Source organism: Pantherophis guttatus, chromosome 2 (genome assembly GCF_059756535.1).
Source record: "Pantherophis guttatus breed Tessera chromosome 2, ASM5975653v1, whole genome shotgun sequence".
NCBI classification, from domain to species: domain Eukaryota; kingdom Metazoa; phylum Chordata; class Lepidosauria; order Squamata; family Colubridae; genus Pantherophis; species Pantherophis guttatus.
Window position 1 is genome coordinate 33,461,570 of NC_142064.1, and position 27,755 is coordinate 33,489,324.

General features: G+C 37.4%; 3 protein-coding genes across 4 annotated transcripts in view; all 3 read left to right on the plus strand.

Moving 5' to 3' along the window:
* The first annotated feature begins 299 nt into the window (after window positions 1-299).
* Window positions 300-7,278, plus strand: CCNB1 (cyclin B1). The gene is made up of 9 exons (XM_034441042.3): window positions 300-531; window positions 1,038-1,193; window positions 1,310-1,423; window positions 2,724-2,906; window positions 3,363-3,521; window positions 4,484-4,720; window positions 5,030-5,170; window positions 5,646-5,756; window positions 7,068-7,278. The coding sequence occupies exons 1-9, from the start codon at window positions 511-513 to the stop codon at window positions 7,170-7,172; spliced, it is 1,227 nt and encodes a 408-aa protein (XP_034296933.1). The 5' UTR covers window positions 300-510; the 3' UTR covers window positions 7,173-7,278.
* A 3,499-nt stretch (window positions 7,279-10,777) lies between these two features.
* CENPH (centromere protein H) lies at window positions 10,778-20,502 on the plus strand. 2 transcript variants are annotated; one of them, XM_034441044.3, is made up of 9 exons: window positions 10,778-11,426; window positions 13,541-13,596; window positions 13,797-13,845; window positions 14,593-14,667; window positions 16,107-16,163; window positions 17,502-17,565; window positions 18,080-18,131; window positions 18,335-18,498; window positions 19,665-20,502. In XM_034441044.3, the coding sequence occupies exons 1-9, from the start codon at window positions 11,278-11,280 to the stop codon at window positions 19,755-19,757; spliced, it is 759 nt and encodes a 252-aa protein (XP_034296935.2). In that variant the 5' UTR covers window positions 10,778-11,277; the 3' UTR covers window positions 19,758-20,502. The 2 variants fall into 2 exon arrangements, with proteins under 2 accessions (XP_034296935.2, XP_034296934.2); XM_034441043.3 differs by having other exon boundaries at window positions 10,911-11,426; window positions 13,794-13,845.
* A 1,068-nt stretch (window positions 20,503-21,570) lies between these two features.
* The window catches only part of CDK7 (cyclin dependent kinase 7), a 34,656-nt gene continuing 28,471 nt past the window's right edge, over window positions 21,571-27,755 (plus strand). Inside the window, exons 1-3 of the mRNA XM_087885749.1 lie at window positions 21,571-21,693; window positions 24,645-24,708; window positions 25,475-25,677. Of these exons, the coding sequence (XP_087741875.1) occupies window positions 21,655-21,693; window positions 24,645-24,708; window positions 25,475-25,677 (306 nt within the window). The 5' untranslated portion in view covers window positions 21,571-21,654. The remainder of the gene's footprint in view (window positions 21,694-24,644; window positions 24,709-25,474; window positions 25,678-27,755) is intronic.

A 27,755-nucleotide genomic window follows, 5' to 3' on the forward strand; every position in this document is an offset into this window, starting at 1 on the left:
TTTCAAAAGAAACCCATTTATTTTTGTAGGCTGTGATCTATTATTTGTATTAGAGGAACAACTGATCTTTTCCAAAAATGTCTTAGTTAACATATGCTTAAACGTACTTTAAGTTTTCAAAGCGATCATCGGTCGCAATTTCCACCCACAATTATCCCACCCTCCTAGCTATAACCTTTTCTTTCCCAGCTGAGCACTAAACTGAAGGACGTGAGAGCCAACCTGCCAATCCTCTTAACCACGCCTCCTTTTTCGAACTCATGGAGGAATCAGCCTTCCGTAGTCGTAGAAACGCATTTAGAATAGAACGCTGGGCGGCCAATAGAAAGAGGCGGAAACTGAAAAGCAGCCAATGAGCGCAGCCTGGTGCGAGTTTTAAACTTGCAGCGGCAGGCAAAGGGGATATCGGACTCGTGCCGTAGCAGTAATCGGCTGTCTTTTGGTCCTGGGCGAGCAAGGGAGCGATTCGAAGCAGACGGGTCGTGAGGATCTAGGAATCCAGCCTAGGCCATGGCTTTGCGGGTCACCCGGGTATGGAGGAAATTGCCTGGGGGGTACCTTTAAGCCGGTATTGCATGTTAGGATTTGTAGGAGCCTGCCGGTCATTTATGCTAAAATTTTACCTAACTTAACGGGGGATACCTTTTGAGCATCGTGGGGTTTACTTGTAAATAAATCTGCTTCAAAGATCAGTTGTGCTAGTTTTGTCAATGATGAAGGTGCGGTAATGGAGCGAGTAACATGGCGGCGTGACAAATATACCTTGTTCCTCCCTCTTCCTGAGGTCCATCTCGTATTTCTAACCCTATATTTCAACGGGGAAGTCGAGGTAGCCCATTGCGGGTGGAAAAGGCGTCATCTTGCCTTGTTAAATGTATATAATTGAATCCTACTCCTAAAGTAAAACTGAGGTTTTCCCCCACCCCTACAACTACTTGAAAGTAATATGTAGTTTTCCTTCCCAGTTCATCATATTGCTGTGTACATATTTCTGAATATTCTGTCACTTAAATGTGTGTTGTTGTTTTTTGTGGTAGAACACAAAGGTCAATGCCGAGAACAAAACCAAACCCGCAATGGCCCTCAGTAAGCGAGGGGTTGCTGCTAGCAAGCCAGCTTTGAGGCCTAGGACTGCATTGGGGGACATCGGCAACAAAGCTTGTGAGCCACAGTGTAAAGACGTAGTGAAAAAGGTAATCATTTCTTTGCCTGTTCTTTATCCATTAATACAGTAGGAGTTAGTAAAGCCATAGTCCTGCTTATTCCTATCTTCTGTTTTTTTTCCTTCCCCCACCACTTTCCCACTTAGGAAATGTTGAAGCCTACAGCCGTGGACAAGGTGACTACTCGGAAAATCACAAAACCTACTGAAAAACCAATTGAACCAGCGAAAGAAGAAAAGCCAATTCCACAACCTGTTAAGGTTTGTAAATAAGTGTTTAAGGATCATGGGTAATTAGGAGCAAAGACTTTTCATTTAGGTTTGTAAACCTGTAGTTGTTACTTGTAGGCAGGAAGCATGAGTTTTAGAATTTTTATTTACTTTTAATAGGTTGCAATTTCAAACTTTGGTTTAGGCTTTATATATAGGTTGCAAAATTTCAAATGACCTCTAGATGGCAGTGAAGAAATACGTTAGCCCTGATCTAGCTATAATAGGCAAAACATCTTTTGGCTAAGATTCTAGGTTTGATTCTGGTTTAGGATGGTATTCCTAATTACCTAACAATCTTTTATTAATATGAATTATATTCTGAACTTATTTCTATGGTCATTTTGTGGAAGATTTTACTTTATCTAGTTACTAAGTCTATTACTATTAATCTTCTCATCATTCCTATCACCCATCTCCTCCCACTTATGACTGTAACCTTGTTGCCGGTATCCTTAAGATTTATATTGACTGTTTCCCTATGACTATCATTAAGTGTTGTACCTTATGATTCTTGACAAATGTATCTTTTATGTACTCCGAGAGCGTATGCACCAAGACAAATTCCTTGTGTGTCCAATCACATTTGGCCAATAAAGAATTCTATTCCTATTCTATTCTATTCTTATCTTACATTGTTAAGTCACTTGATGCTAGTTGAGATGGAATACAAAAATGTAAAGTACATCTTAACCTACAATCAAGAAGTCAATTGATTTGCTCATAAACAAGTGCCACTTTTGATAGTGAGATGGGTGACATACATTGATATTATACAATATACCATGCAAAGAGGCAGTTTGTATAATCTAGTCAGAACTGCTGCTTTCTCTCCAGCAATATTACATTTTTAATCCATTGCACAATTAGGGTAGCATCTCTACCCTTCAATTTCTTGAAAGATTTGCCTTTCAATTTACCTCCAATCTACAACTGTACTTTAGATCCTGCCTTGGTATAAAGTAAGGCTTAATATTATCAATAAAACATGGATAATGAGTAGAGGTTTTATATTTACATGTCCATAAGCAACGTCATTGAACCAACTAATGAATTTAATTATATCTATAGTCACAGCTAGAAGTACATAGGTGAAACATCCATAGGAGATAGCTGCAACTTCAGTCTATGAAACACTAACAAACGCATCCTTAGGGACACATGATGTAGCCTTTCCCGGCACAACGTCTGTGGGTCCAAAGAAGAATGCTCTGAATTAAGCAAAAATATGCTGCATATTTTTTTTCCAACATTGTGGGTTAAGTACTAAAGATAATATTTTTTCTTACAGTTGGAGTCTCTATCCCCAAGCCCCATGGAAACATCTGGCTGTGCTCCAGCAGAGGACATATTATGCCAGGCTTTCTCGGACGTACTGCTTGAAGTGAAAGATGTAGATACAGATGATGTCTCTGATCCAAACCTTTGCAGTGAATATGTGAAGGACATCTACAACTACTTGAAAGTTCTTGAGGTTGGTTTAAAGAGCTAATCAGGCCTGACATATGGCCGTGGAATTAAAACTACTTTGTAAGGTATTTTATTACAAATACTAGATTGCTGTTGATAATTAGTTATCACATCTCTAGCACAATTTCTGAAGTATCACTAAACATCTAAACTGGGGATAATTTTTTAAATCTTGGTTTACCTGTAGTCTGAATAAACTACAAGTAGCTATGTTTACGTGTAGTTAGGTGTCAAGCTATTAAGCTCATATTAATCACAGTAAACTATGTTTGAGAGCACAAGATGGTAGCTTGTTCTAAAATTCAGGTGATTTAACTAGGGAAAGAAGCTAAGAACTTTCTCCACAATCTAGAGGGCTTCATATTGGGAGATATGTCTAAACAAACTGGACAATGACTGGACATAATTATAGAGGTGGAAATACATAATTTAACATCCTGCATGTTTCTGTTCCTTACAGGGTCAGCAATCGGTGAAAGCAAACTACTTGGCAGGTCAGGAAATTACTGGAAATATGCGGGCCATTCTAATTGACTGGCTTGTGCAAGTTCAGATGAAATTCAAACTGTTGCAGGAGACCATGTACATGACGGTTGCCATAATAGATCGGTTTCTTCAGGTAAGGAAAACTGGTCAAAGAGCTCATTCCAAATTTGAACAAACAGAATAGTGAGAACTCTCCACTAAAATTTAGCTTAAGTAATGTGGCTTCTTTGAAATCAAGATATGAATGTTAATTTAGAGATTTCCATTGTATAAACCTTTCTCTTGAGTAGTAGCTTGGCTCACCCGCAGCATTTTCCTTTCATTGCTATTGCCAGGAGCTAAACAATAAATACACTCTAAAATTACTCTGCAATCAACATATGTGTCTAGCTAATGAGAATGAATAGCCTGACCAATGGATACAAGTGGTCCTCAATTTACAACCACAATTGGGACCAGAATTTACATTGCTAAGGAAGAAGGTTATTTCAATCCTACCTGATTTTACAAACTTTTTTATTACTTTTATTAAGTGAAATTTTTATTAAGTGAAACACTTAATAGAATAGGCAGAGCTGGGAGGGATTAAATGAATCATCAGCCTAGAGTTGTTACATTCCCACAGTCTACTCCAACTCCTTAAATTCTGTTGATCCTTAACTTGCACCAGTTTAGTGTTCAATTATAGTTATCTAGATCCTTCTGTATAGGCTTGAGCAAAAAAATCTTCTGAACTGCAATCTTAATGTATGGTCCTGATTCTTTGCACTTGATAACACTGCAGTTAGGTGAGTTGCATTTTTAAGCAAATCTGGCTTCCTCCATTGACTTTGCTTCTCAGAAGCCAGCTGGAAAGGTTTCAGATGATGAGCACATGAACCCCAGCATACTGCAACCATCATAAATACATGCCATTTGCTAAGCATCTGAATTTTGATGATATGACTAGGGATGCTGTGATGGTCATAACCTACATATATTTATCCAATGACAATGAGTGGCCTGATCAGTGAATACCATATTGGGACAGCATAAGCATTATTTTTCAACATTTCAGAATATTTTTAAAAATAACTGATGGGAACTCTGTTACAGAATAACAAAGTAGCCAAAAGGATGCTACAACTGGTTGGTGTATCAGCCATGTTCATTGCTAGCAAATACGAAGAAATGTTTCCACCAGAAATTGGTGACTTTGCCTACGTGACAGATCATACTTACACCAACCTACAAATCAGGCAAATGGAAATGAAAATCTTAAGATCACTGGATTTTAACCTTGGTCGCCCTCTTCCACTGCATTTCCTAAGGAGGGCATCAAAAATTGGAGAGGTAATGCTCTTTTAAATATTGAAACTGGAAAATATGTTCTTCCTAATTGCCTATTTTTTATGAATGTTCTCATTTTGATATAAATAGAATTCTAATTGTAAAAGTAAAGTTAACACAATGGTATATAGTGATGGCTGCTGTTTTCCAGTGAAAGGTACTTAAAAAGCTTTTGGTTTGTTTCTCTTTACATATATGCAATTAGAGAAAATAACTTGATGCTTTAATCTTATGCAATGTGTAATAAAAAACTTATTTCTTAATGAGATTTGTAGGACAATGAAGATAACATCTTTATTCTGATTATTTTAGGCAGATATAAATCAGCATTCATTGGCAAAATACCTGATGGAACTTGCACTGGTCGATTATGAAATGGTACATTATCCTCCTTCCCAGATTGCAGCTGCAGCTTTTTGTTTGTCTACTAAAGTTCTGGCAGAGGGAGAGTGGGTAAGTCACAGAACCCTAACTTAAAGGAAAAGGTTCAGATAGTGTTTATTTAGCGACTGATTTAGTGACCTTCACAGCTATGGTGATGAGAAAGTAACTTAGTGATCAATCCTCGCATTTATGACCTTTGTAGGTCTGTAAAACAAAGGAAAACTGAAATAAGATCATAAGCAGTTTCACTTAATAACCAGGCTGCTGTTCCCAACTAATGCTTGAAGTAATGTTTGTTGTTCAGGTGTTACTGAAGCAGATTAGCATGATGGAGAAATTTGAGTTGGAAGGTATAATTCACTTTTTCTCTGCTATAAAACTAGTTCAGATCTGTAAGCAAACCATTACTTGGTCCTGAATATACCTAAAATTTTCAGTTTGCTATTAATAGAAGGCTCTCAAAAAAGGTTCATGGAAGGCAGCTCTTTGGAAAACCAGAAGATCTTCCAAATCTTTAATTTATAAATTTACCTCTTGCCTTTAGACGCCAATTCTTCAACACTACATGTATTATACTGAAGACACTCTTATTCCTGTGATGCAGCATATGGCAAAGAATGTAATGTTGGTAAACCGGGGCCTTATAAAGCACATGGTAAATATATCCACTTGCTTACTTGTACTGACCCTTACTTAAAAAGCACAAGTCTCAATCTTCATGAATAAATCCTAGGAAGGGCTGCGAATTAAATAGTCCCCCAGGGGTTGGAAGATGCCTTTAGAGCATCAGGTCACTAGCTCAGTGTTAAAAATCCAAATCAAAGCTTCACTATATGGCTGCCTACCCTTTGCCTGAGGGGTAAGAAGGATAACCTGCCATCTCTGCTTAATTCCACTATCCTCTATTAAGAAAGCTTTTATCAAAGTAAGTTGGCTTATCAAAGTAATAGTCACTTTGTAATTTATAGCAACTACTGCAATTCTATAAGGTAAGGAAATGTAGTATAATGCCATGAACACCAATTTGCCTGTAGACAACTCTCAAGTGTCCCTGTCAGAGTGTCTTTATTTGTAAGAATCTAAGGCCCAAATGGCTTCATAGGCATTCTGAGAAAATAAGTATAAGATGGGAAGAGCGGAAGCATGCAGAAAATATTTGTCCCCCAAACCTGGAACAAGCAAACCACCAGGCTTCAGAGGCCCAATGGATCATTAGAACAAAATCCCAGAGTGCTTTGGTTGTTCTGTGTTTTAGACAAAATAACATCCAAATAGAATGAGTAGAGTAGAGTAGAGCAAGACTGGTATATATTACTCCCTCAGTGGCTTCCTGAGTAGCTATTTCTCAGCCTCCCAGTTTTCATGGCACATTTCTTCTTCCTTTGACCACCTTAGTCATCACTGCCAAAGAATCCATCTTGGCATATCTCTTTGTGTCTGCCTCTGTCCTCCTCCTTTGCTGCTGCTAATGCTCTTGCCTTTCCCCCCCACTGTTCTATCCCCAGTTCCCAAATCACTTCTGTCTGGTGGAACTACATTGCTCCAAGCTTGGCAAAAATCTCCTAGCACACCTATATCTTCTTTCAAACATGGACCACCCCAAAACAGTTCCCTAGTGGAAAAACAATCTTAAGTAATGGGCTGTCTTTTTTTCCTTCTGGATAGGTTCTGTTCCTTGGGACAGCCATTTTGTACCTAAGCAAGTTACTATGCTAGTCGTTTCATAATTACTCAATACATTTTTCAGGATTTTCAATTTTCTGATTCCTAGGACATTTTTGTATAATATAGCAGTATGGTTATCTATTAAATATTTAAGAAATGCTGATTATGTGGCTCACATGGTTGTTATATATTCCTCAACATTTGTTTGATAAACGGACTGCCTTAAACATTCAGTAAAAATGTTAATGAAATTTTGCTCTAGAACAAAGTATTTCATAATGAATCACATGTTTCTCCCTAGACTATCAAAAATAAATACGCCAGCAACAAGCATGCCAAGATTAGCACCCTTCCAGCATTGAATTCTGCAGTCGTACAGGATCTGGCTAAACCATTGTTGAAATAAATATAATTTAACTGTTTGGACAAAGTTGACACCATGTGTCACTGTTGTGTGTGTATATAATATATTCTCTTAAAGTTTTTAATAAACTTCCTTACTTTTACTTCAACTGTTGTCATGGTCTACTTAACATTTGTTTTGTCAGATATTAAGCCTTAAAATAAAACTAGGATATTAGAAGCTCATGCCTATATAATCTGTTGAATGAAGACCAGCAAACAGGAAAAAGTTATCATGTTTATTTTCTCAGGGATTTTTCATTATCTGTATTCTGAAGTAATAAAAATTACAATGGCCATTCCTAATTACTTGTTTTAGTGAATCCATAAAATGGAAAAGATGCTAAATATTATGTGTTTAGATACATCAAGAAATATTGTCATATGAAACAGTATAGGCAAAATTAACTTTCAGAATAAGTTAATTTGTTGACAAATTATGACATGACAAACAATCAGAACTAGTAAAAAGTTATTGTAACTCAAATTCAATAAATGATGTGTCATACGCTTACTGTAAGTTATATTTTGCGTTTATATATAGCATGGTTTTATAAGGCAATTAATTTTTAATATGAAGAAACTTAATAATATACAGCATTTTAAGTGTAAGAAAAAATATTTTTCAAAACCTGGAAAATATTTTCTGTTATTTAATAAACTTTATATCTAATCAGGACATTTGAAGGGTTTTGTTCTAGGCTATCGGAGCTTTCACACCCTAAAATGGATATTTTTATTTCTGATTAATCATAGCTGCAAATGAACTTTTCCACAGCTTTTATTTCCATCTTTGTATGTTGCCAGTGGTACTCTTTGTAGCTCATTCATAAACTGTTGATATAATGGAATGTAAATATTAAATATATACGTATCAAAACTAAGTATGTAGGTTTTTGCTTTCAATTAAGTTTAAGTATGCTAAACTATGATCCAAATAAACCAGATTTAGGCAAGTTAAGTTAAATATCAAATTAAGTAGAATTTATTTTATTTAATATCCTGCTTTTTGTTCAAGAATACAAGGTAGGATTCCCTTTTATTTCTCACAAATCTGTGAAGTAGCTGGGCTAAGGAGAAGTTCTATGGCTGAAAGTAGACTTGAACCTCTTCTATTCATTACATTACACCAGGCCAAGTTCCAACAATGCTTGGTCTTAAATTTTCTGATCACATTAGGCCTAGTTTTTCATTTAATGCATTGCTACCTGTTTTGATTAGGCATATCTCCCAGGCTCCTATTTTTCACATCATTGGTTTTCTGAAAATTCAAATTGTAGCTTGACCTTGCTTTTTTTTTCCCCAGAAGAGCATCCCAATCATGCAATTATCAAAGTAAAGTTATTAGCCTTGCTTGCATGTTTAAAAAGGCTAACCTAGAATACCCATAGGGTAATATGGAGTGCAGGTTTGTCTATTTAAGCTATCCGACACTTTAGCATCTCCTTCAGACCAAAACTGATGGTTTACAAACCATGATTTTAAAGTCTCTTGAATAGTTGGCTTATTTATTAAATTTCTGTAGCCACCATATTAAGCACATAACTCTTGGTGACTTACAATGCAAAACAATATAAAGCACATGAATACAGACACAAATAGCAAGTACTGTAGTGCAAAAGCCAAGGTGTCTCACAATCTTCAGGTACAAATTCACAAGTCTTGGGTTCCACTAAATCTGGTCCCAATTCCTGGGAGAAAAGCCAAGTTTGTGATGCTGAGTTGTCTTGTCTACTTATCCAATTAGGTGACATCAGTACAAGCAGGACCAGCTTCATTCATTTGGGAACTGTTCCATTGAAATACACAGTGAAGGCACATTTTAGCCCTTCAAGATGGTATTGTTTCACTGAGATGATCCTCAGAATGCCCACCCTGCTAGAATTGGTGGTATGGCATTTCCTCAATGATAACAGAACAAATTTGCAGCTGGTTGTCTACAAAACAGCTGCTTGTCTGGGAACCAATTATTCCATTAGTAATAGTGTTATGTGTATTACAAATCTCTGGAAACTCACATAATGTTAATCTCTACAGAGCAATGACTCTAGAGTTGTGTTAAAACTTTATTCCCCCACCTTGGAAAAATTACACAGGGCCCCAAAAGAGCTTTTTGTGTGAGTTATGTTTATTTATATTTACCATGAGAAAAAATTAAAACGATGCATTTGTAGAATATTAAATCAGGTGAAAATGTAGATATTTCATGAAAAGAATTTCTTAACAAAATAATGACATTGCTTTAAATTTTTGCAAATGTCTCCAATATCTAATAAACTGCTTTGATTTTGTAAACCCCACAGAGGTCCCTTTCAAGATCTAGAAATTCAACACCCTCCCCAAATACAATATCACTTTCTCTAAACATGGGTTTAATATTAAATCACTCCTAAACCACCTAATTCGGAAGTGTTATCAAATGCCATGGCATGGCAATCCTGTCGGAAGCACCAAGGCTCTTCCAGGTTGAAAGGATCATCCGTTGCCTGGAGGACGCCCAGTTAAGAGAGTTCTTTTCATGTCTCCATTAATGTTACAGTAACAGAGTTGGAAGGGACCTTGGAGGTCATCTAGTCCAACCCCCTCCTCACACAGGAGACCTGTACTAGGGATTCGAACCACCGAACTGCTGTGTCCACCAAAGTGGTACCTATCTATTCAGGAACCCACAGGCTCGAATGTCTATGGAGATTCTCAGTCATCCAAGTCATGGTTGTCCCAAAGGTGCCTTTTTTCCCCCCCAAGAGGCAACTGGACTTTCTTGGGGTTTTGTTTTTTGGAAGATGTTTCCCTTCTCATTCAAGAAGCAAAGGTGCTTTTTCAAGAGAGAAAAGCTCTTTTTCAAGGAGCTCTGGTGGCTCAGCAGACTAAAGCACTGTTATTAACATCCACTTACATCTGCTGCCTGCAATTACTGCAAGTTCAAATCTCACCAGGCTCAAGGTTGACTCAGCCTTCCATCCTTTCTAAGGTAGGTAAAATGAGGACCCAGTTTGTGGGGGCAATAAGCTGACTTTGTATAAATATACAAAAGGATGAAGGCTATTGCTTAATGCATTGTAAGCCGCCTTGAGTCTCCGGAGAAGGGCGGCATACAAATCAATTTTTTTTAAAAAAAAGAGGCAAATGGACTTTCTGGTTTTTCTTTGAAGACATGAAGCTTCTTGGATGAGAAGCGAAACGTCTTCAAAAGACAAAAAACCAGAAACTCCAGTTGCCTCTTTGGGGAGGGGGGGAGGGAGGGAAGGCACCTTTGGTGCAACACTTTCGAATCCACAAGAGCTTTGAGAAAATGATCGGAGCTCACCCCCGACCCAAGGCAACACTCTCGATCGCGAGCTTGCTGCTTGTCTACCCCCGTCGTCCTAAGCACGTGAGCCACCGTGATACAAATTCTCTCCAAGTGAAAGGTTTAGGGTTGCAACTCTGCGTAAATAATTTTTCCCTGGTTTTAACTTATTCCTGCTCTCACTTAGGTCTCTGTCCCGCTTTCTTTTGGGGAAACCCAGAACAGCAAACGACGCTCCATAGACACAAATGCCACCTCCAACACTCTACTCCAGGGGTCTCCAACCTTGGCATCTTTAAGGCTGGCGAACTTCAACTCCCAGAATTCCCCAGCCAGCAAAGCTCCAGGGGTCTCCAACCTTGACATCTTTAAGCCTGGCGGACTTCAACTCCCAGAATTCCCCAGCCCCCAAAGCTGGCTGGGGAATTCTGGGAGTTGAAGTCCGCCAGGCTTAACGATGCCAAGGTTGGAGGCCCCTGCTCTACTCCATTTTCTCTCCACCCACTTCCAACCCCGCTTGGGCGTCCCCGGCCAATGGAAGGCTTCCCTTAAGCTATTCCCAGGCTCCGCTGGGCTGGGCGACAACATTTTTGTGCCGTTGTTTTTTTTTTCCTCACGAGGCCTGAGTAAAGAGCGCCGTTCTTTCCCTGCCGATCGAGAGCAGACCAGAGCAATCCATCGTCGATCTGACGATACTCCTCTCACTTAAGGCGGAGTTCGGTCGGCGGGCTATTTGAAAGAGTGGCCCGCCGTGGAGCCGCGGTAGAGCGCTCCCGTAAATCGGTGAGAAGAAAAGAGGGTTTTGGGCGGCGTTGCCGGGATGGAAGTAGCGGGCTCTCCGGAGATAGGAGACAAGGCAGCGCCGGCGGCGGCTTTCGGTAATTCCAATGAAGGAGTGATGGAGGAAGGAGCCCGTTTGCTCTTCAACGAAGAGAAAGAGAAGACGCCGGATTTGCTCAAGCTCTATCGGTCAGTCTATATGGAGATTCTCAATCATCCAGGTCATGGTTGTCCCAAAAATGCTTTTTTTGGGGGGTGGGGGTGGGGGAGGAAGACTCACAAAGTCCAGTTGCCTCCAGGAAAAAAAAAGCACCTTTGGGACAATTGCACTTTTACAAATGGATATACAAAAGATCCATAATATTCCAGTTTATTGTATCGACATGGATATATATGCTCTATTTTTATTCAATCTTTCATCTACGTACTTATATTTTACAGTAAGCTGTATGATGTAATGTTACGTTTGTTACGTGTTTTTAATGTATGTTGTATTTTTCTTTACTTTGTTTTTAAAAACTTAAAAACTCAATAAAAATTATTTTAAAATAAAGAAAGATCCATAATATTCCCTTGCTTGGTATCTTGTCTGCATTATAAGGTTTTGTGGATAATTTGAAATATGTGACATGTAATCTAATTTGGATTAAAGTTGAATTTATGGTAAGTAAATAAATTAATAATACACCATAGCAAAAGTACATCTTCATGTCACCATGTTGTGTATTTCTTACAGTCTATAAAAGAAAAGGAATCAGGCTGCTCCCCAAGCGATTAAGGTGAAACTGAATCTCATATGAGCAGACATGAAAATGGATTTTTTCATCCTTTTTCCCCTTGCTTACAAAATCTGATTCTAAAGGTCTCCCCAAATCTAGAACGTGTTTTGAAGGCATATGGGGCAAAGAGTTTACAAAGGGAGAGAGAATTACCTTTCAGTCAATCTGGTTCTGCTGAGAGAAATAGGTTTGTCAGTGAATAAAAACTGTGCTGGCATTTCACCTTCTATCTATAGCCAACTAAATTTCTATTACAGAAGTAAAGAAAAAAAAGTTGATAGATGTGTTTTCCTATTGTGACAGATCTTTCTAATATAATATTTCCTGGGGCCAGTCTGAGCAATTTTATCTGTTCATCACTTTTCCTGACAGATATATCAACAGGGAATATTCTCAGCAAACCAGCTTTTAAAATATGTCATAAGTAGATTGTTCACCATTACAAGCAAAGTATACAGATAATGTACACCACATGGACATAATTCCATCTTTGTGTCTGGCTTTAATCATTGACTAATCCATGAAATGTTGCAATCTTGAACTGGAGGAGCCATTACACTCTTCTGTAGAATATAATGGTGGATTATAGGTGAACTGCATAAACAGGCTACAGAAGGTTTTTCTTTGAAGACGTTTCACTTCTCATCCAAGAAGCTTCTTCCAGCTCAGTCGGTCAATCGTTGTCGGCCTTACAGCCAACCCTTCAAGGGCTTCTTCCCTCAGGAGGCCATTCTAGCAGCAGCAAAACTTCGGAGGGCCCTTTAGAAACCCTCTTAGCTCTTGGTTTCCATCTAATGGTGGTCCAGAGTTTTGCAGTCCACAGGAGTAGTACCGCACTAAAAAAATCCCTTGACAGCCGGGGAAATCCCGCAATGGCGAACCTAAAGTTGTAAAAAGAGAGATATATAGCCACAAGCCTGAATGTGAAAACAGGTTAAAGCTGGTCCCTCACCAGTTGTGCAGACATACTTTTCAAAAAAAGTATGGCAACATACAAAGGAAACCGAGGAAGGCTGGAATGCAGGTTTTTTTTAGCTGTGAGGAATATTGTTGAACATAAACCTAGAGAGCCAGAAATATTTTTTCCCCATTGTTTCCCACCAAAGCAACTGTTTTGAACCTAGGGAGATAGAAGTACTAGTAAGATAAGTTTTAATATATCAAAATGTTTCTAGTGTTGTTTCAGTTAGGCAATGTTTACATGTCTTTAATAAAAGTTGCTCCTGAGATCTCTAAAAACTGACAGCCTGCAAAGTGGTTTGCTACAATAACAAAAAGTTACAAAAGGGAAAACTTAAAAGCCGTGAACAGTGGTGTAAATGGAAAATCATGCTCATATTGCGATGGTTTTATAATTTGTCCAAATTTAAATTTAGAATATTTTAAATATGTAAATGTACATAAGCTGAGTTTATGAGTTTAAAATCTTCAGTAAACACTAATCCAATTTAGTCTTGCAGTGACTGCTACAATTACATTTTCTTTTTCTAATTTTCTTGTGACTGTGTTTTTTCATTATTTTAGAATCAAGGAACAAATAAGTCAGCATCTTATGGAATATAATACAATAATCAATTCAGGTAAGTGGATCATTAAAAACTCAAACTTTGTTATTTTAGAATGTGAAAGTAAATATTTAAAAATTAGGTTAAAGTTTACAACAAAATTAAAATGTCAAGTCTTTTCTCTATAGCATAGGAGTTTTCTATGCCATATTTGTGTTTAGAGGTGGGAGGGGCTGTTCAGCTATCTTTTATAAATATATCTTTTTGTTTAGCAGCTGCAGAAAAGATTCCGGATCAAGATAGAAATGAAAAAATATTAGAGGGGTATGTTTTCAAAATTTGTTATATATAACATGATAATATTCTATTTAAAAATTAGAATTGATCTAACTTCTCTTTATTTTTAAGGAAACTTGTATTTTAAAGATTTTAATGTATTGTGTTTTACTTGAAAACATGCCACATTTACCTGACTGGAATTTCTTTCTTAGAAAATGTATGTCAGAATAATACATACTAAATATGTGGGGGTGGGTGTTCTTCAAGTAACTACTATAACTGATGTATCGTATATGCCTTTTCTGGTCATGAGAAGCATTAAGCTACTTCTTCCATTAATGCCTTATATCTGTTCACTAGTTATATTGCTGCATCCTATCCTATTTTCATAGTTTAAGGAATCAAAAGATGTTTATGCTTCAGTTTTCAGTATGCCCATGACAAATCATAAGCTTACATCCTCCTTTTCCTATTCTGTTGTGATAGAAATTCTATTAAAAAGAAAAAATATTTCTGAATCAATGTATTAATCTGAAATATGTTAGCACTACATTTTGGTTTTCTGTTTTACGTTCTATTGACAAACATGAAAAAAAAAAATCCACATCTAGTTTCAAAACAGATAACCATCTGGTTATCACTCTATATAGAGTCACTCTGTCTGACAGTCACTCTGTCACTCTATCAATCAGCAAAACTTTTAGATCTGATATGAAACAAATGATCTTAACATTCATTTCTGAGAGAATACAAGTTATTAATTATTAAACTTCTTTTCCCTGTTATTTTTAGTTCCATAGAAGAATTGGAAAGAGACTTGGAAGAGATGAGGCTATCATATCAAAATAAAACTTTAGCATTACAAAGGTAAAGACCCTATTGCTTTGTTTTATTTATTGCATTTCTGTATAATATGTACAAGATGTGTCCAATAAAGCCAATTTAAAATATAATTCTACCAAGAAACCATAGTTTTTAAAGTAAAACAAAATCTAAATTAATATATTCAGTTACTGTTCAAAGTTATGATGGCGCTGAATGAATCATAGTTATGACTAGTCCTCAAAGTTTTTTGTTTTTTTTTTAATTTGATTTATATGCCGCCCTTCTCCGGAGACTCAGGGCGGCTTACAATGCGCTAAGCAATAGCCTTCATACTTTTGTATATTTATACAAAGTCAGCTTATTGCCCCCACAATCTGGGTCCTCATTTTACCTACCTTAGAAAGGATGGAAGGCTGAGTCGACCTTGAGCCTGGTGAGATTCGAACATGCAGTAATTGCAGGCAGCTGAATGTTAATAACAGGCTATTAGTCTGCTGCGCCACCAGGCTCTTGTTCCAACCAGCCCAGCACTTCTGCAGTACTTGTAATCATAATCTGGGCACTTGGCAACCAGCTCACACTTATGACCAGTTGCAGCACCACACAATCAAGTATTCACCATTTGCAACCTTCCCTGCTGGCTTCCCCAGTCAATAGGGATCTGTTCATCCTGCAGGATCTTTCCCGGTGCCTCAATGCTTGGTGACACATGGAGCACAATCACATGTTCAATTTTCAAGAGGCTGAAGTTGTTGCCCGCAATGCAACTAAAGGGGGACGCCTATTGAAAGAAGCCTGGTTTTCCAACAATAACTCCATCAATAGGCACATCAACCTGCTACCGGCTTACCAAGCATTGAGGCATCAGGAAAGATCCTGCAGGATGAGTAGAGATCGATTTCGATCAGGGAGTAGAGATCGACGGCACCCCCCTCCCTTTGGGCATGTAGATTTGTCCTGTGGAGGCATAGCCAGCCCAGGCCAAATGCTGAGGAGCCCGGCAAAGCACCTTCAAGCCATAATAGACATGGGTAATGAGGAACGAGCCGGGCCGGTCAAAAGATCACCGGCAAAACAACAAACAAATTTGATTGATATATTAAATGTGCCTGCGAGGTGGAGAAGCAGTGGTATGTGGGAAGGAGCCGGAGGGATTTCCATTAAAGCAGTATCCGACAGCTCAGCTTCATTCCCTGAGGATGGGCAGCCCAAGCAGTCCGCGATAGGGGAGGAAGCAACAGGAGCTAAGCCTCCATCGATTAACATGTCTGAAGTAAAAACGACAGAGCTAATTATAGGTGGGAATAGGTGGATGGGCCTATTGCGCGCAGTGGCCAAATTGATCAATGATGCATAAAAGTGAATATCTCTTCAATGGTAGTTTTTACACTCTGACTATGTTAGCACTCTGACAAAAGCTAAGTGGATAATATATTTTAAGTTCTGGAGATCTTCTATCTACTTTACCCTTTGTTTTATAGGATCCAAATAACTGATGCCCTTAGAACCAAACTGAAAAATGAAGATGATGATTCAAAGTAAGCATTGAAATCAGGAAGGGAATGCATTTTTTAAACATCTACAGTATACTTGAGAAGAATCTTCGCTTGGCCAGCCATACTGTTTATGTGGTTAATAGTTAATAGTTAACTAAAGCTTATGACCATCTATTCTCAGGCCTGAACTTGAACTGAAAAGGTCCAAATAGTCTGCTTCCTCTAGGATGTAGCTATATCTCAACTACAATCACAATCTAGAACACAATTTTAGAACAAATGGATGTTATTCTGATGTGATAGCTAAACCATTGTCAGAATCATCAATAAATTTTATTAGCAGTGAGCATTATTAAATTGATCAAAATGTTTGCATTGTAATTCTTAATCAAAAATATTTTAAGGCACAATAGATAAAAAGTATAGCAGGCATCTTCTTCACTTTCAAAAAGAGTAGTTTTGATCATTGACTTTAGAAGTTATGCAAATCTAGACAACAGTCCTGTAGGATCCCTGGAATAATGAAGTAGTCAATTTCATATCAGCTTCCAGTTAAATCACATACCTGAGATTCTGCTATCCTTTCTAACATTTTAAGACACATTTTTGCATTTCCAAAGTAGCCCCACTTTGGAAAGAAAGCATTTTTGTGTTATCAAACCTTACTTAAAGATGTGGCTACATTCTTTGTTGGCATCTTCTTCAACAAATCATATGGAATAGGGGACCCATCACATATATCTCAAATGAGGAACTGTAATACATTCCATATGTGGAATGAAAACAGCAAGCATGGATGCAAATCCATTACATATTACTACTTCGGACTACAAATGAATTTTGCTAATGATAATTTGAGTTTACCTTTTTTTAAAATGCATTTTCATTTAAAGGGCTTTCAAAATGCAACTTAAAAAAATTCCTACCCTAGGCATTTGAGGACTAGACTTTTCTCATTCAATTATGTCGGAAAGCATTTGATTGAGTTCCGGGAGAGTCTTTACAACTAATGATCTCTAGAGCTTCCCAGTATGTTGGATAGGGAAAAGTAATGAAACATACAGGAAGATTAGTAATGTATACTATTTCAATACAAATACTATAATACATGAAAAGTATGTGTTAGCTAAACCTGTTAAGGCCAATGTTTTTCCATTTTAGAAGGCAATATTGAAATGTATTTGTAGCTCTTTTGTCTGTTTCTTCTCTTGCATTTAATGTTGCCAGTCAAAGCATTTTGTAAGAAGGAGGAAACAGAAGAATTATATTGTAGCTTGAGAAAGAATTAAGCAAGATATTCTGGTGTTTTAAATCTATCTAACGTGATTTTGTTTCACATATTAGTAGATCTTGTTGATTTTTCTACATTTTTCTCATTAGGTTTATCTGGGATACCATTAAACATATCATGATGCTTAGTACAGCAATACTTAAATCAAAGCAGGTGAGTATCCTTTATATTAAAATGATAATGACTATTGTCTATAAAATCATCATTTGAATCTAATGGTGTAACATATTTGAAAACTTAAATCTTTGTAGTTTTTTTTTTTTAATTTGATTTATCTGCCGCCCTTCTCCGGAGACTCAGGGCGGCTTACAATGCGTTAAGCAATAGCCTTCATACTTTTGTATATTTATACAAAGTCAGCTTATTGCCCCCACAATCCGGGTCCTCATTTTACCTATCTTAGAAAGGATGGAAGGCTGAGTCAACCTTGAGCCTGGTAAAATTTGCTTAGCGCATTGTAAGCCGCCCTGAGTCTCCGGAGAAGGGTGGCATATAAATCAAATTTAAAAAATTAAAAAAAAAATTTGAACTTGCAGTAATTGCAGGCAGCTGATGTTAATAACAGTGCTTTAGTCTGCTGCGCAACCAGGGCAGTAGTTGTATTAAGCTGGATGTATGGATACTTTTAATATATACATATATTTATATAAATTACTTGGTTTTGCAGCAATCCCGTGAACTGGAAGAAAAATTGAATGAGGTTAAGAAGAGCAGACTAGGTACGTTATAATTCGTTGTGATAAAAAAGATCAATAAAATAAATTAATTTGAAATAACACAAATTTAATTTAATTTCAAATGTTAACTTCATTAGTTTAATCCACAAATATAGTGAATACAAGGCATGTTCCTGAATTCGTTTTTTTAAATTAGTAGCTTTACTATCTTCCCTCTCCTTCCTCCCCATCTAATACTACAATAGAATTAAAGCGAACTGGAGAATGTAAACTGGCACAAATATATGATATGAAGAGAAAACAAAAAGAGGATTTAGAAAATATGGAGGTTGGTGAAATGTTGAAGAAAGTCCGTAAAAATTTACAAAAGGAAATTCAGATGACCACATTGGTTCAAAACATTTTCCAGGTAAGTTGTATTTGTATAGATAGAAAAATGTCTTACTTGGTATGGATTAGTTTGTACTAGATGTGAAACATGAAAATTAAAATGTTGATATCAAATACAGGTAGTCCTTGGTTAGCTATGGCAATTGGGATTGGAATTTTCATTGCTAAGTGACTTAGTTCTAAAGCATGATGTTATGTGGCCACACTATCTAGCAATGAAAATTCCAGCACTTCCAGTTGCTGTTGTTAAGTGGATCATGACAAGTCATTAAGTGAAGATGCCCTGCTGTCACCATTTGTGACTTTCTGCCAGCTTCCCTATTGACTTTGTAGGAAGCCAGCAAAAGTCACAAATGGCAATTGTGACTGTGAGGTGCTATGATGTAGAAAATGTGTGCCAGGCACCTGGACCTTAATCCTGACTTCAGGGATGCTGTGAACAACATAAATACAAGGACCAGTTGTAACTACCACTTCTCTTGTAGGTTTGCGTTTTCCTTAAACAAGGACCACCTGTAGACATCGAGTGTTTCAATGTTTATTAATAGAAATTATTATCACCATAATTACTATTATAACTACAGGTATAAATTGCACAGGTTACTATAATGTAGAACAAAGCTCTATATGCAATACATTTTTATCCCTTTTTTTATTCAGATTACAGGTAGTCCTCACATAAATGACTCATACTTATGACTGGTTGTAGTGTCCCATGGTCATACGACCACAATTTGCATCATTTTTGCAGGTTTCCAGCAAAAATGCCCTTTCTGGAGGATGGATTCAGATTTATGACTGCATGATTCACTTAACAACCATGTGATTTGGATTTATGACTACATAATTCACGTAACGGTAAAAATGATTGTAAAATTGCAGTCCCAATTGCAGTCGTAAATCAAGAACTGCCTGTATAAATGGAATTTATTAAATATTCATATACTAAGAATAAACAAATCTTGTGTAGATAAACATTTGAAAACACTTCCTTGTAGAAGCATAATATAATTTACAAATTATACAACCTAGCAATAATTGATTGCTTATTTGGTTGTGGAAATTGTATTTATTTGCATATTAAAACAATATAATTGAGGACAAAAAATCCTTATTTATTTATTTATTCATTTATACTTATATAATTAATTAGTTGATTTTATATTTAAATAATATTTATTGCAGAACCTTATTACTGGAAGTGGAGTCAATTGGGCAAAGGATCCAGCATTGAAGACAATTGTTCTACAACTGGAGAAAAATGTGACTGGCATCTGAAACATCAAGAATGACTGTATTTTCTTTCTGAGATTTCCAAATTCAGAGATAAAAGAGTAATCTATCAGGTTTTTGTAATATACTAGTCATATTCTAAGAGTTAGGTATCTGTACAAGAATATATTCCACTGAGGTATGATTGATATAGCAATAAAAGGGAAAGTCTGTTAGTCATTGTAAATGTATCCAAGAAGCTATTACAGGAGAGTCATTTAGCTGTAAAATAATTCACATCTTCTCTTAATTTTGCATAAATTTCCAATTGCCGATTCTAGTAATAACAGCAATAGGCCTTCTGGCAAAAGCAGATATTTACAAAAGTAGCCACTTTGTTGTCTCAACACAATTTAGCTTGTGTTTTGTCTTCATATTATGTATGCATATGTATGATGCAACTTTTTTTTTTGCTACATTCTTATTACAATTCTTTATAATTTCAGTGGATTTTTAACAAATCATCAGGAGTTCAAAAATTCATAGTTGACATTGTCAAATATTATTGAACACTCTTTTCTCCCTAGGCCTTACTTGTAAGATATTTGTAATATTCTATTTCTTTATATCTGCTGTAGTTTTTCATAGGTAATGAATAGATAATATAGTAAAACCATATCTAAATAGGAGGCCATCTCCTAAACATTGATAAAGAATTTTTTGCAGAAATGTTACACTGTAATTGTTCTGTATTATTAGGTTGCCTCTTGTTAATGTTCCCAGATAGAAATAAATATTTTGAACCAAGACACACAAGGATCCATATAAAATGGCAGTAGAATCTTGCTCTCTTAAACATTAGATATATAAAATTCCCATTGATGCTATTATCTCAGTGCCAATATGTGCGCTGTACTTAGATAAAAATCTGAAGGAGCTTCCCTTTTAAAATAACCTATTAGGAAAACATCAGAGAACAAAAAGGTGGACAATTCACAATACGGTGCTGTTATAACTAAAGTTCACGTTACCATTTGCACTTCTAGGGCAACAATAGGATTGTCAACATGATCGCCAACGTCCGATGACGGACATGGCACAAGAAGAAGAAGAAGTACTTTAGTTGAACAATATTTTTTGAAAGCCAAAAAAAGTAAGGGGATTTCACAATTTTATTAAAATGAAATATTAATGGGTTCAATAAATGCGCTTTAGTACTGAAGCAGTGCTGGCAATTAAAAAAAATAGTTTGTGTACTCTAGTGATCTGACATGAAACTAGTATTTTCTAGTTAATGTAACTAGAGCTTACACAAATCTTTTCTCTCCTTTGAAAGTCACAGAAAAGATAGCTAAGTATCACCCATAGATGAAGAGAAAAGGTCAATGCTTCGAAATGACTTACCAGTAACTCAATCTGACTGGATATTCTGTTGTAGGCCAAAACACATCATGCAAATATCTCTATGTGCAGATATTCTAAAATAAATCAGCCTGTACTTGCCATGCTACTTTTGTGTAAATATGAAAAGGTGCTAAGCAAACAAATATGCATAGTGAAAACAGTTATTTGCTACATGGCAACTATGTAAGGCTGGATGAATCAGTTTTAAACAAGGGATAACTAATCATTAAGTTTGGGTAGGGCAACCAGTTATTTTAGTGAAATTAAACAAGTATTTTTAAATGGCAAGCGGCCCAGAGTCATTGATTAAGATGGGCGGCTATAGAAGGGGGATCAATAAATCACTTGCTAGTTAAAATAAAACACTGGCTACCCGCCAATCCCTCGTTCGATCGTTGCATGAAAAACACTCCGTACCACGGTCTGTATACATCACAGTCCGTTGGGTTCTAAGCCGTGCCTTTCATGGAGGGCGGGGCTTAGCTAGACCCCGCCTTACCGCTCCCACAAAGCTTTGTGCTGGCGCGCTCTTTCCTTTTTGACCGGGCGGGGTATCACCATGGGCAGCAAGATGGCGGCCGCCAGTAGGGTCATCCAGGTAAGCCTTTCAAATCGAGTATCTTGAAAGCTTGGGAACTGTCTGCAGCTGCACTTCTGTGCAAGTTTCTGGGGGCTGCAGGTTGCGGGGGGCTGCAGGTTGGGAAGCGAATCCTTGGTCCTGAGCTGCACTAACCGGTGCTGGTGTCCTTGAGTGGGAAGGAGAAGGAACGCCAGTCCTGGAAAGTGGATTCGACCTACCCGGGTATCTTTAACTCAGTCTTGGCCAGCCAGCCTCAGAGACTTCCCTGGCAGCTTTCATGGGAAAACGGCGGACGCTCCGGAGACTTTTCTTAGCGGTCTTTTACAGGTTAAAACCTTGAGTTTTCTCTCCCCAGTAAATCGGTAGATCAGATTTCTCGGCGCGTGTTATCCGCTTTGTTGGACTGCAACTCCCGGACCTCTCCAAGTAGAGGTACACCAGCTTGTGGGAAGGGCTGCTGAGAAGCCCAAACACGAAGAGGCCTCGCAGACGTTGTTTTAAAGGGCGGCACTTGGAGATTTATTCCATAAATGCTTGCCAAGACTGTTGGCAAAGTACATATTTTTAAAAACATGTTTCCCAAATTGGAAACGAGGCTAAATGTGAATCAGGATTTTATGCCGTTGCATCACAGTATCAGTTTTGATAGAAATATTATAAATCTAAATAATATAAATATCCACTCAAACATTTGTCTGACATTTTAAAAAAAGTTAGAGGGGCCCTTTTATCATTGAATTGCATGGTTTGCTATTCGAACAGCTTTGCAAAAATCTAGAGCAACCCATGTTCAGTTTCAGTTTTATTAAATTTTTATACCGCCCTTCTCCCGGGGGACTCAGGGCGGTGTACAGCCAAGATAAAACCCATAATATAAAAGTTAAAAACAATTTAAAATTATTAAATAGTTTTGGCCGATCATCTAAAATACAATAACCCATTAAAAATATTCAGGCCAGCCCTGCTTGCTGGAATAATAGCGTTTTAAGGGCGCGGCGAAAGGTACGGAGGTCGGAAATCCGACGCATCTCTGGGGGCAGTTCGTTCCAAAGGGCAGGTGCCCCCACAGAGAAGGCTCTCCCCCTGGGGGTCACCAGTCGACACTGTCTAACCGACGGCACCCTGAGGAGACCCTCTCTGGGAGCATACTGGTCGGTGGGAGGCTATCGGAGGCAGAAGGCGGTCTTGTAGATATCCAGGTCCTATGCCACACATCTATCCAGAATTACCCATTGCTGTTATGAAGTCAAGCATTTAGAGGTATTGGGAGGTAGACTCTGTGTGATCCTATAGTAGTTGTTAGTAAACTAGTTTTAAGCATCTCTTTCTACTGGCTGGACTTATTGAAAGCTGAGGTGCAGTAAATTCCCTTTAGGGTTACTTAAACATATAAAATGCATTGGCTGGGATATCATATCTCCTTTTTGTCATATCGAGTTCTCCCATTCTTTGCCTACTAAACATGCTGCCTTTATTGGCTATTTTGAATATGATGGAGTTAACCATTGGATGTATTCAAGCAGCGTCTTGATAGATATCTATCTGGGATGTTTTTGATTTGGATTTTCTGCACTAAGCAGAAGATTAGTACCAGCGGTTTAAATGGCCTATGATTCTTCTTCAATTTCTATGGATGATCCTCACTTCTATTGTGGGAAGTGATTTTTTAAAATTTAGAAATGTGAGTCATGAACTAATATTCAGACTTTGTGATAGTTTTTCCCTGTTGCATGTATCTTTCTTTCACCCCTTCCTCATATGCTTTTTTCCATTCATTTTCTTACCGCCATCTGCTCAATTGTTAGATTTACCTCTCAGCTTTACAACACTTTAACAATTACTGTACTTGTTTCTGTAACACTAATGGTGATACAACTGAATGTTTATGCTTTGACTCTGCAAATACAAGATAACTTGGATCAAAAATAAAAATATTTTTGTTGATGTTGGTGTGCATAAAATGGGGAAAATGGTTTTTAATCAGGAACAAACTTTCACATTCCACGGGCTCTACTGAACCATTTCAGATCAGCCAGGGTTCTGTAAAACTCAAAACTCAGAATGTTTCAAGTTTATATGAAAAAAAATCTGAATAAAAAAGGATAAAGCTGGCACATAAGTGTCCTTGTATTAGTAACAGATTTTCTGCCAAATTGTGCCAAGGAGAGACAAGCAGGGATTTTCTTATTTTGTATCAAAATATAATATGTTCAGAGATCCTTTTTGGCTTCAGTGGCAGAATAAAAATGCTATAAATAATTGCCAAATTCATAGAATTCCTTAAGGAAAAAGGATAATATATTCCTTGATCATTCCTTGTTTATGTATGTATGAACCTAGTCTTCCCTTTTTTTCTCTGCAATACTAAAATAAACCTTTGGACAAACTGTACAAATCTGCAGATAGTAATATTCCTCAAAAACAATAGAAGAAATGTAATAACTGTGGTTGTATTTTTCTTTGGATGTCATCTGAGTGCAAATTAATAAATAGTATGACTAGAATTAATATGATAGTTTTAGCACTGGAATGAGTCCAAGTTTTTAAAATCGATAAAGCAGAGCAGTTTTGTAAAAGTAGATAAATTCATTCCAGTCCTAAATTATTAAGTTCTGGTTTCCTGGTTCAGTTGATACTATATGAGCTTCCACTTAATCTCCACTGAAATATTATCATTATTATATTTATATATTTTCTTTATTTTCTACAATTAAGACAATATACATAATGTTGTCACCTTTTTTCCTCATACCAACAATATTGGTGTGGGGAGGGTTGTGCTGAAAGAGCCGCTTTTCATGCCTAAAAAAGGATTAGAATTCATAATCTTCTGGTTTTTAATCCAGCTCTCAACTTGGCTACATCAATTTGGCTTTCAGTCTACAAAGAGACATAAATTTTATTCTTTCTTGGCAGAATTGCACACATATAGAAATGTATATATTGACTTGCTTTCCCCATTTCTTTAGGTAGTCAAACCACATACACCACTGATTAAGTTTCCAGACAGAAAAAGTACTCCAAAACCTTATAGTAAGTATGTCTTTACTAAGTGCACATGGAGCCATGCCTTACCATAATTTATGCTCAAGACATTTGAATTGCAATTCATTGTTTATAACAGTGTGTTGCTCTGTGAAGGAGATGGGCAGTTTGGTCTAATAGCTAAGGCACAGGGCTAGAAAACAAGAGACCATTAGTTCAAGTCCCACCTTAGCTATGAAAGCCAGCTGGGTGATCTTGGGCCAGTTACTCTCTCAGCCCAACTCACCTCACAGGGTTGTTGTTATGGAGAAAATAGGAGGAGGAAGGTGTGTGGGATATGTTCACTGCCTGAATTATTTGTAAAAATAATAAAAATGGGAAATATTTTTTTTTAAAATTGATATTATAAAATAAAATATTTTTTCACAGCACTAAGATGTTGACAGTATTCACTGTTGTACTCAAATGTAATTGTTTCTTCTGGGGACTTCTAAACTTTAATTAAAGTCTCAGTCTCAGTTAATTCTTTTTTGAATTAACCATTTAACTTCAGTGGTTTACATGATGTATATACGCCAAACTTCCTTAATCCTTGACTCTCCGTGCTAGATTACAACCCTCTCATCATATCCACCTTGCATGGCCAATGATCAGGACCAGATTGACATTGTCAGCCCTTTGAGGTAGGCCAGATCAGGAAACTTTATCGCGCCTTTAAGGTAGCGGCAGTGTTTTGCTGCAATAGACCAACATGGGTAGTCATGATGTAGGGTACCCAGAGTATTTTTCCTAATTTTCTCTCTTATTGTTCCAGTGCAAGAGTCTCTACAATCAAGAGTGCCTCCGCTTCATGGGATAGCCTCGCAATTTTCTGCAGAAAACAAAGCACCATCTTCTCAAAATACTTTATTTACTGGTAGAATACAAGGTATACCTGACACAGCAGAATTAATAAGAACTTTACCTCAGAAATACAGGAGGAAACCTATGTCAGTTGAAGAGATGGAATACATTCAAGTAAGTTCTCATTTTTTTAAAAAAAATTAAAATAGTATTATTTTCAAAACCCGTTTTTAAAAAAATCAAATGATTAAATAAAAATTTAGACTGGTTTGCTTTTTGTGATGAGAAACTAGTTCTTTGAGAGTATGTATGTGTGGTACAGAAGCAGTACAATCAGAAGGTTGGAACTAGGCTTTAGTCATACATAATGTTTAGCATTGTATTGGTTTTATTTGACATTACAGATTTTTAATGATTAGCTCATGAATTTCAGATGGAATAATCTCTAGATTCTACCAAAAAAATATTAAGAGCATGATTTAAACCAGGAATGGACTGCCTATTGCAAAACAAAATCCTTGGCAATATGAATCCATCTTTTCAGCACCATAATATCGTTAAAACAGCTAAAAATTATAACTCTCCCAATCGTGTATCAGCCAAACTGAAACCACAGATGAAGAGCCAAATAAATTCAGTGGAAAAATACTTTGTAATTAAATTTGGGGGGCCTAAAATCCCTGTCAAAAGTGAATATTCTATGAAAAGTACTAAATAAATTGATTGATTGAAGTTATACAGCCACCTATTTCACTTGCGACTTCATTAGTTGTTTGTCTAACTAGCTTATGGGAAATTCTGTGCTATCTCAGTTATCAACCAAGTCCAAATGGCTGCAAGTAGAATTGCATGAAACCCTTATCCTATCAGCTACATGGAGAGGGTTCATTCTTCCTAAATAAAGCAGTAGTTAGCATCAATTACATAACATGCTGTTAAGAAATCCAACAACACAAATTCAGGGGAATCCCAGTTTAAAAATCTGTTCTTCCAGCATTAGTGTAATTCCATAAAGTACAAATTGAATACCCTCTGTTAAGTCAGTTCTACTTTTCAAGATCAAGAGCCATCCTTTTCCTTACTTTGTATCATTCACCTATTGGTGATTGTTCTTTCCAAATTCTGAATAGTTTTACCAAGAGTTTGTTGTTGATATGATCAGGAACCCCTCATAGTAGAAATGTATGGCACAGAGGAAAAAAAAATCAGTGCTATCTTTTCAAGAATGCTTCTAGGTGGGAATTTAGTCACTTTATCCCAAAGATCCCCTACAAAAATAAGTAAGAGAAAAGTGTTTGATAGCTTTAAAACATATAATCTTGAATTTGACACAACTAATTTAGACAAACTGGTACTCTCCAATATAGCTTGGCATATTACCTGGAGCTGGTGGGAGGCTGGAGTATCTGACTGAAGCAGCCTGAGTCTGAAACGGGTGAAATGCTCCCAGTTCAGACCGGATTACCCGATCCGGTAGCGATGGCGGGTGGTGGTTCGGAGAACCAGTAGCTGATCTGTCCCCGTCCACACACACACACACAAACACAGCCAGCCGAGGGTTAAGGAAGCACTTGGCACACACCCAGGTCTTTATCTCCAACTTGGCAGCGATATACACACCGTCTGCCAAGTGCTTTTATTTCCACAGAAACAGAAAGATAATATACTCAGCGTACAAGAGTCCAACAGAAATAATATTCCTCTCAGCAGTTTCAGATGAGGCTTTAGTGACTATCCAAGGTTTATTTTTGTTCGTCACAGGGATCACTGGCCACCACCCTCTATTATATAGTCTCTGGGGTGTGGTCCAGTGACTCAGTTCTAATCCCTAGCACGCCTCCTGAGCTGCTGCAATCGTTTATCACGCCTTCGGAGGCGTGCGTCCGGAATGACGTCTCTCCCTCACTCTCATCCGAGACACCTGTCTCCCGGCTAATCTCTCCCTCGGCTGGCTCCTGAGACAGTGCCAGAGGGGAGGGGCCTGGAGAGGGAGGCCTGGCTGACTTCTCTTCCTCATGCTCGGAGCTTTCTTCCTCCGATGGGACAGGCTCAGAGGGCGGGGCCACAACAGTAGCAAAAATCCCTGCGTCCCCTCCCCATGCCTAGCTGAGCCGCATGATCATCAGAGGCTTTTTTTTTTACTTTTAAAAGCATTTTTTATATAACCTCTTCCAACGAAAAAATGCTTTTAAAAGTAAAAAAAAAAGCCTCTGATGATCACGCAGCTGGGATCATCAGAGGCTTTTCAAAGC

Bases quoted from the DNA above. Each gene is read 5' to 3' on its own strand.
- CCNB1 (XM_034441042.3), top strand. From the start codon at position 511: ATGGCTTTGCGGGTCACCCGG. The intron at 1,194-1,309 runs GTAATCATTTCT...TTTCCCACTTAG, and splicing joins GTAAAGACGTAGTGAAAAAG to GAAATGTTGAAGCCTACAGC. The intron at 5,171-5,645 runs GTAAGTCACAGA...TCTTGCCTTTAG, and splicing joins TTCTGGCAGAGGGAGAGTGG to ACGCCAATTCTTCAACACTA.
- CENPH (XM_034441043.3), top strand. From the start codon at position 11,278: ATGGAAGTAGCGGGCTCTCCGGAGATAGGAGACAAGGCAGCGCCGGCG. The intron at 17,566-18,079 runs GTGAGTATCCTT...TTGGTTTTGCAG, and splicing joins CAATACTTAAATCAAAGCAG to CAATCCCGTGAACTGGAAGA. The intron at 18,132-18,334 runs GTACGTTATAAT...ATACTACAATAG, and splicing joins GGTTAAGAAGAGCAGACTAG to AATTAAAGCGAACTGGAGAA.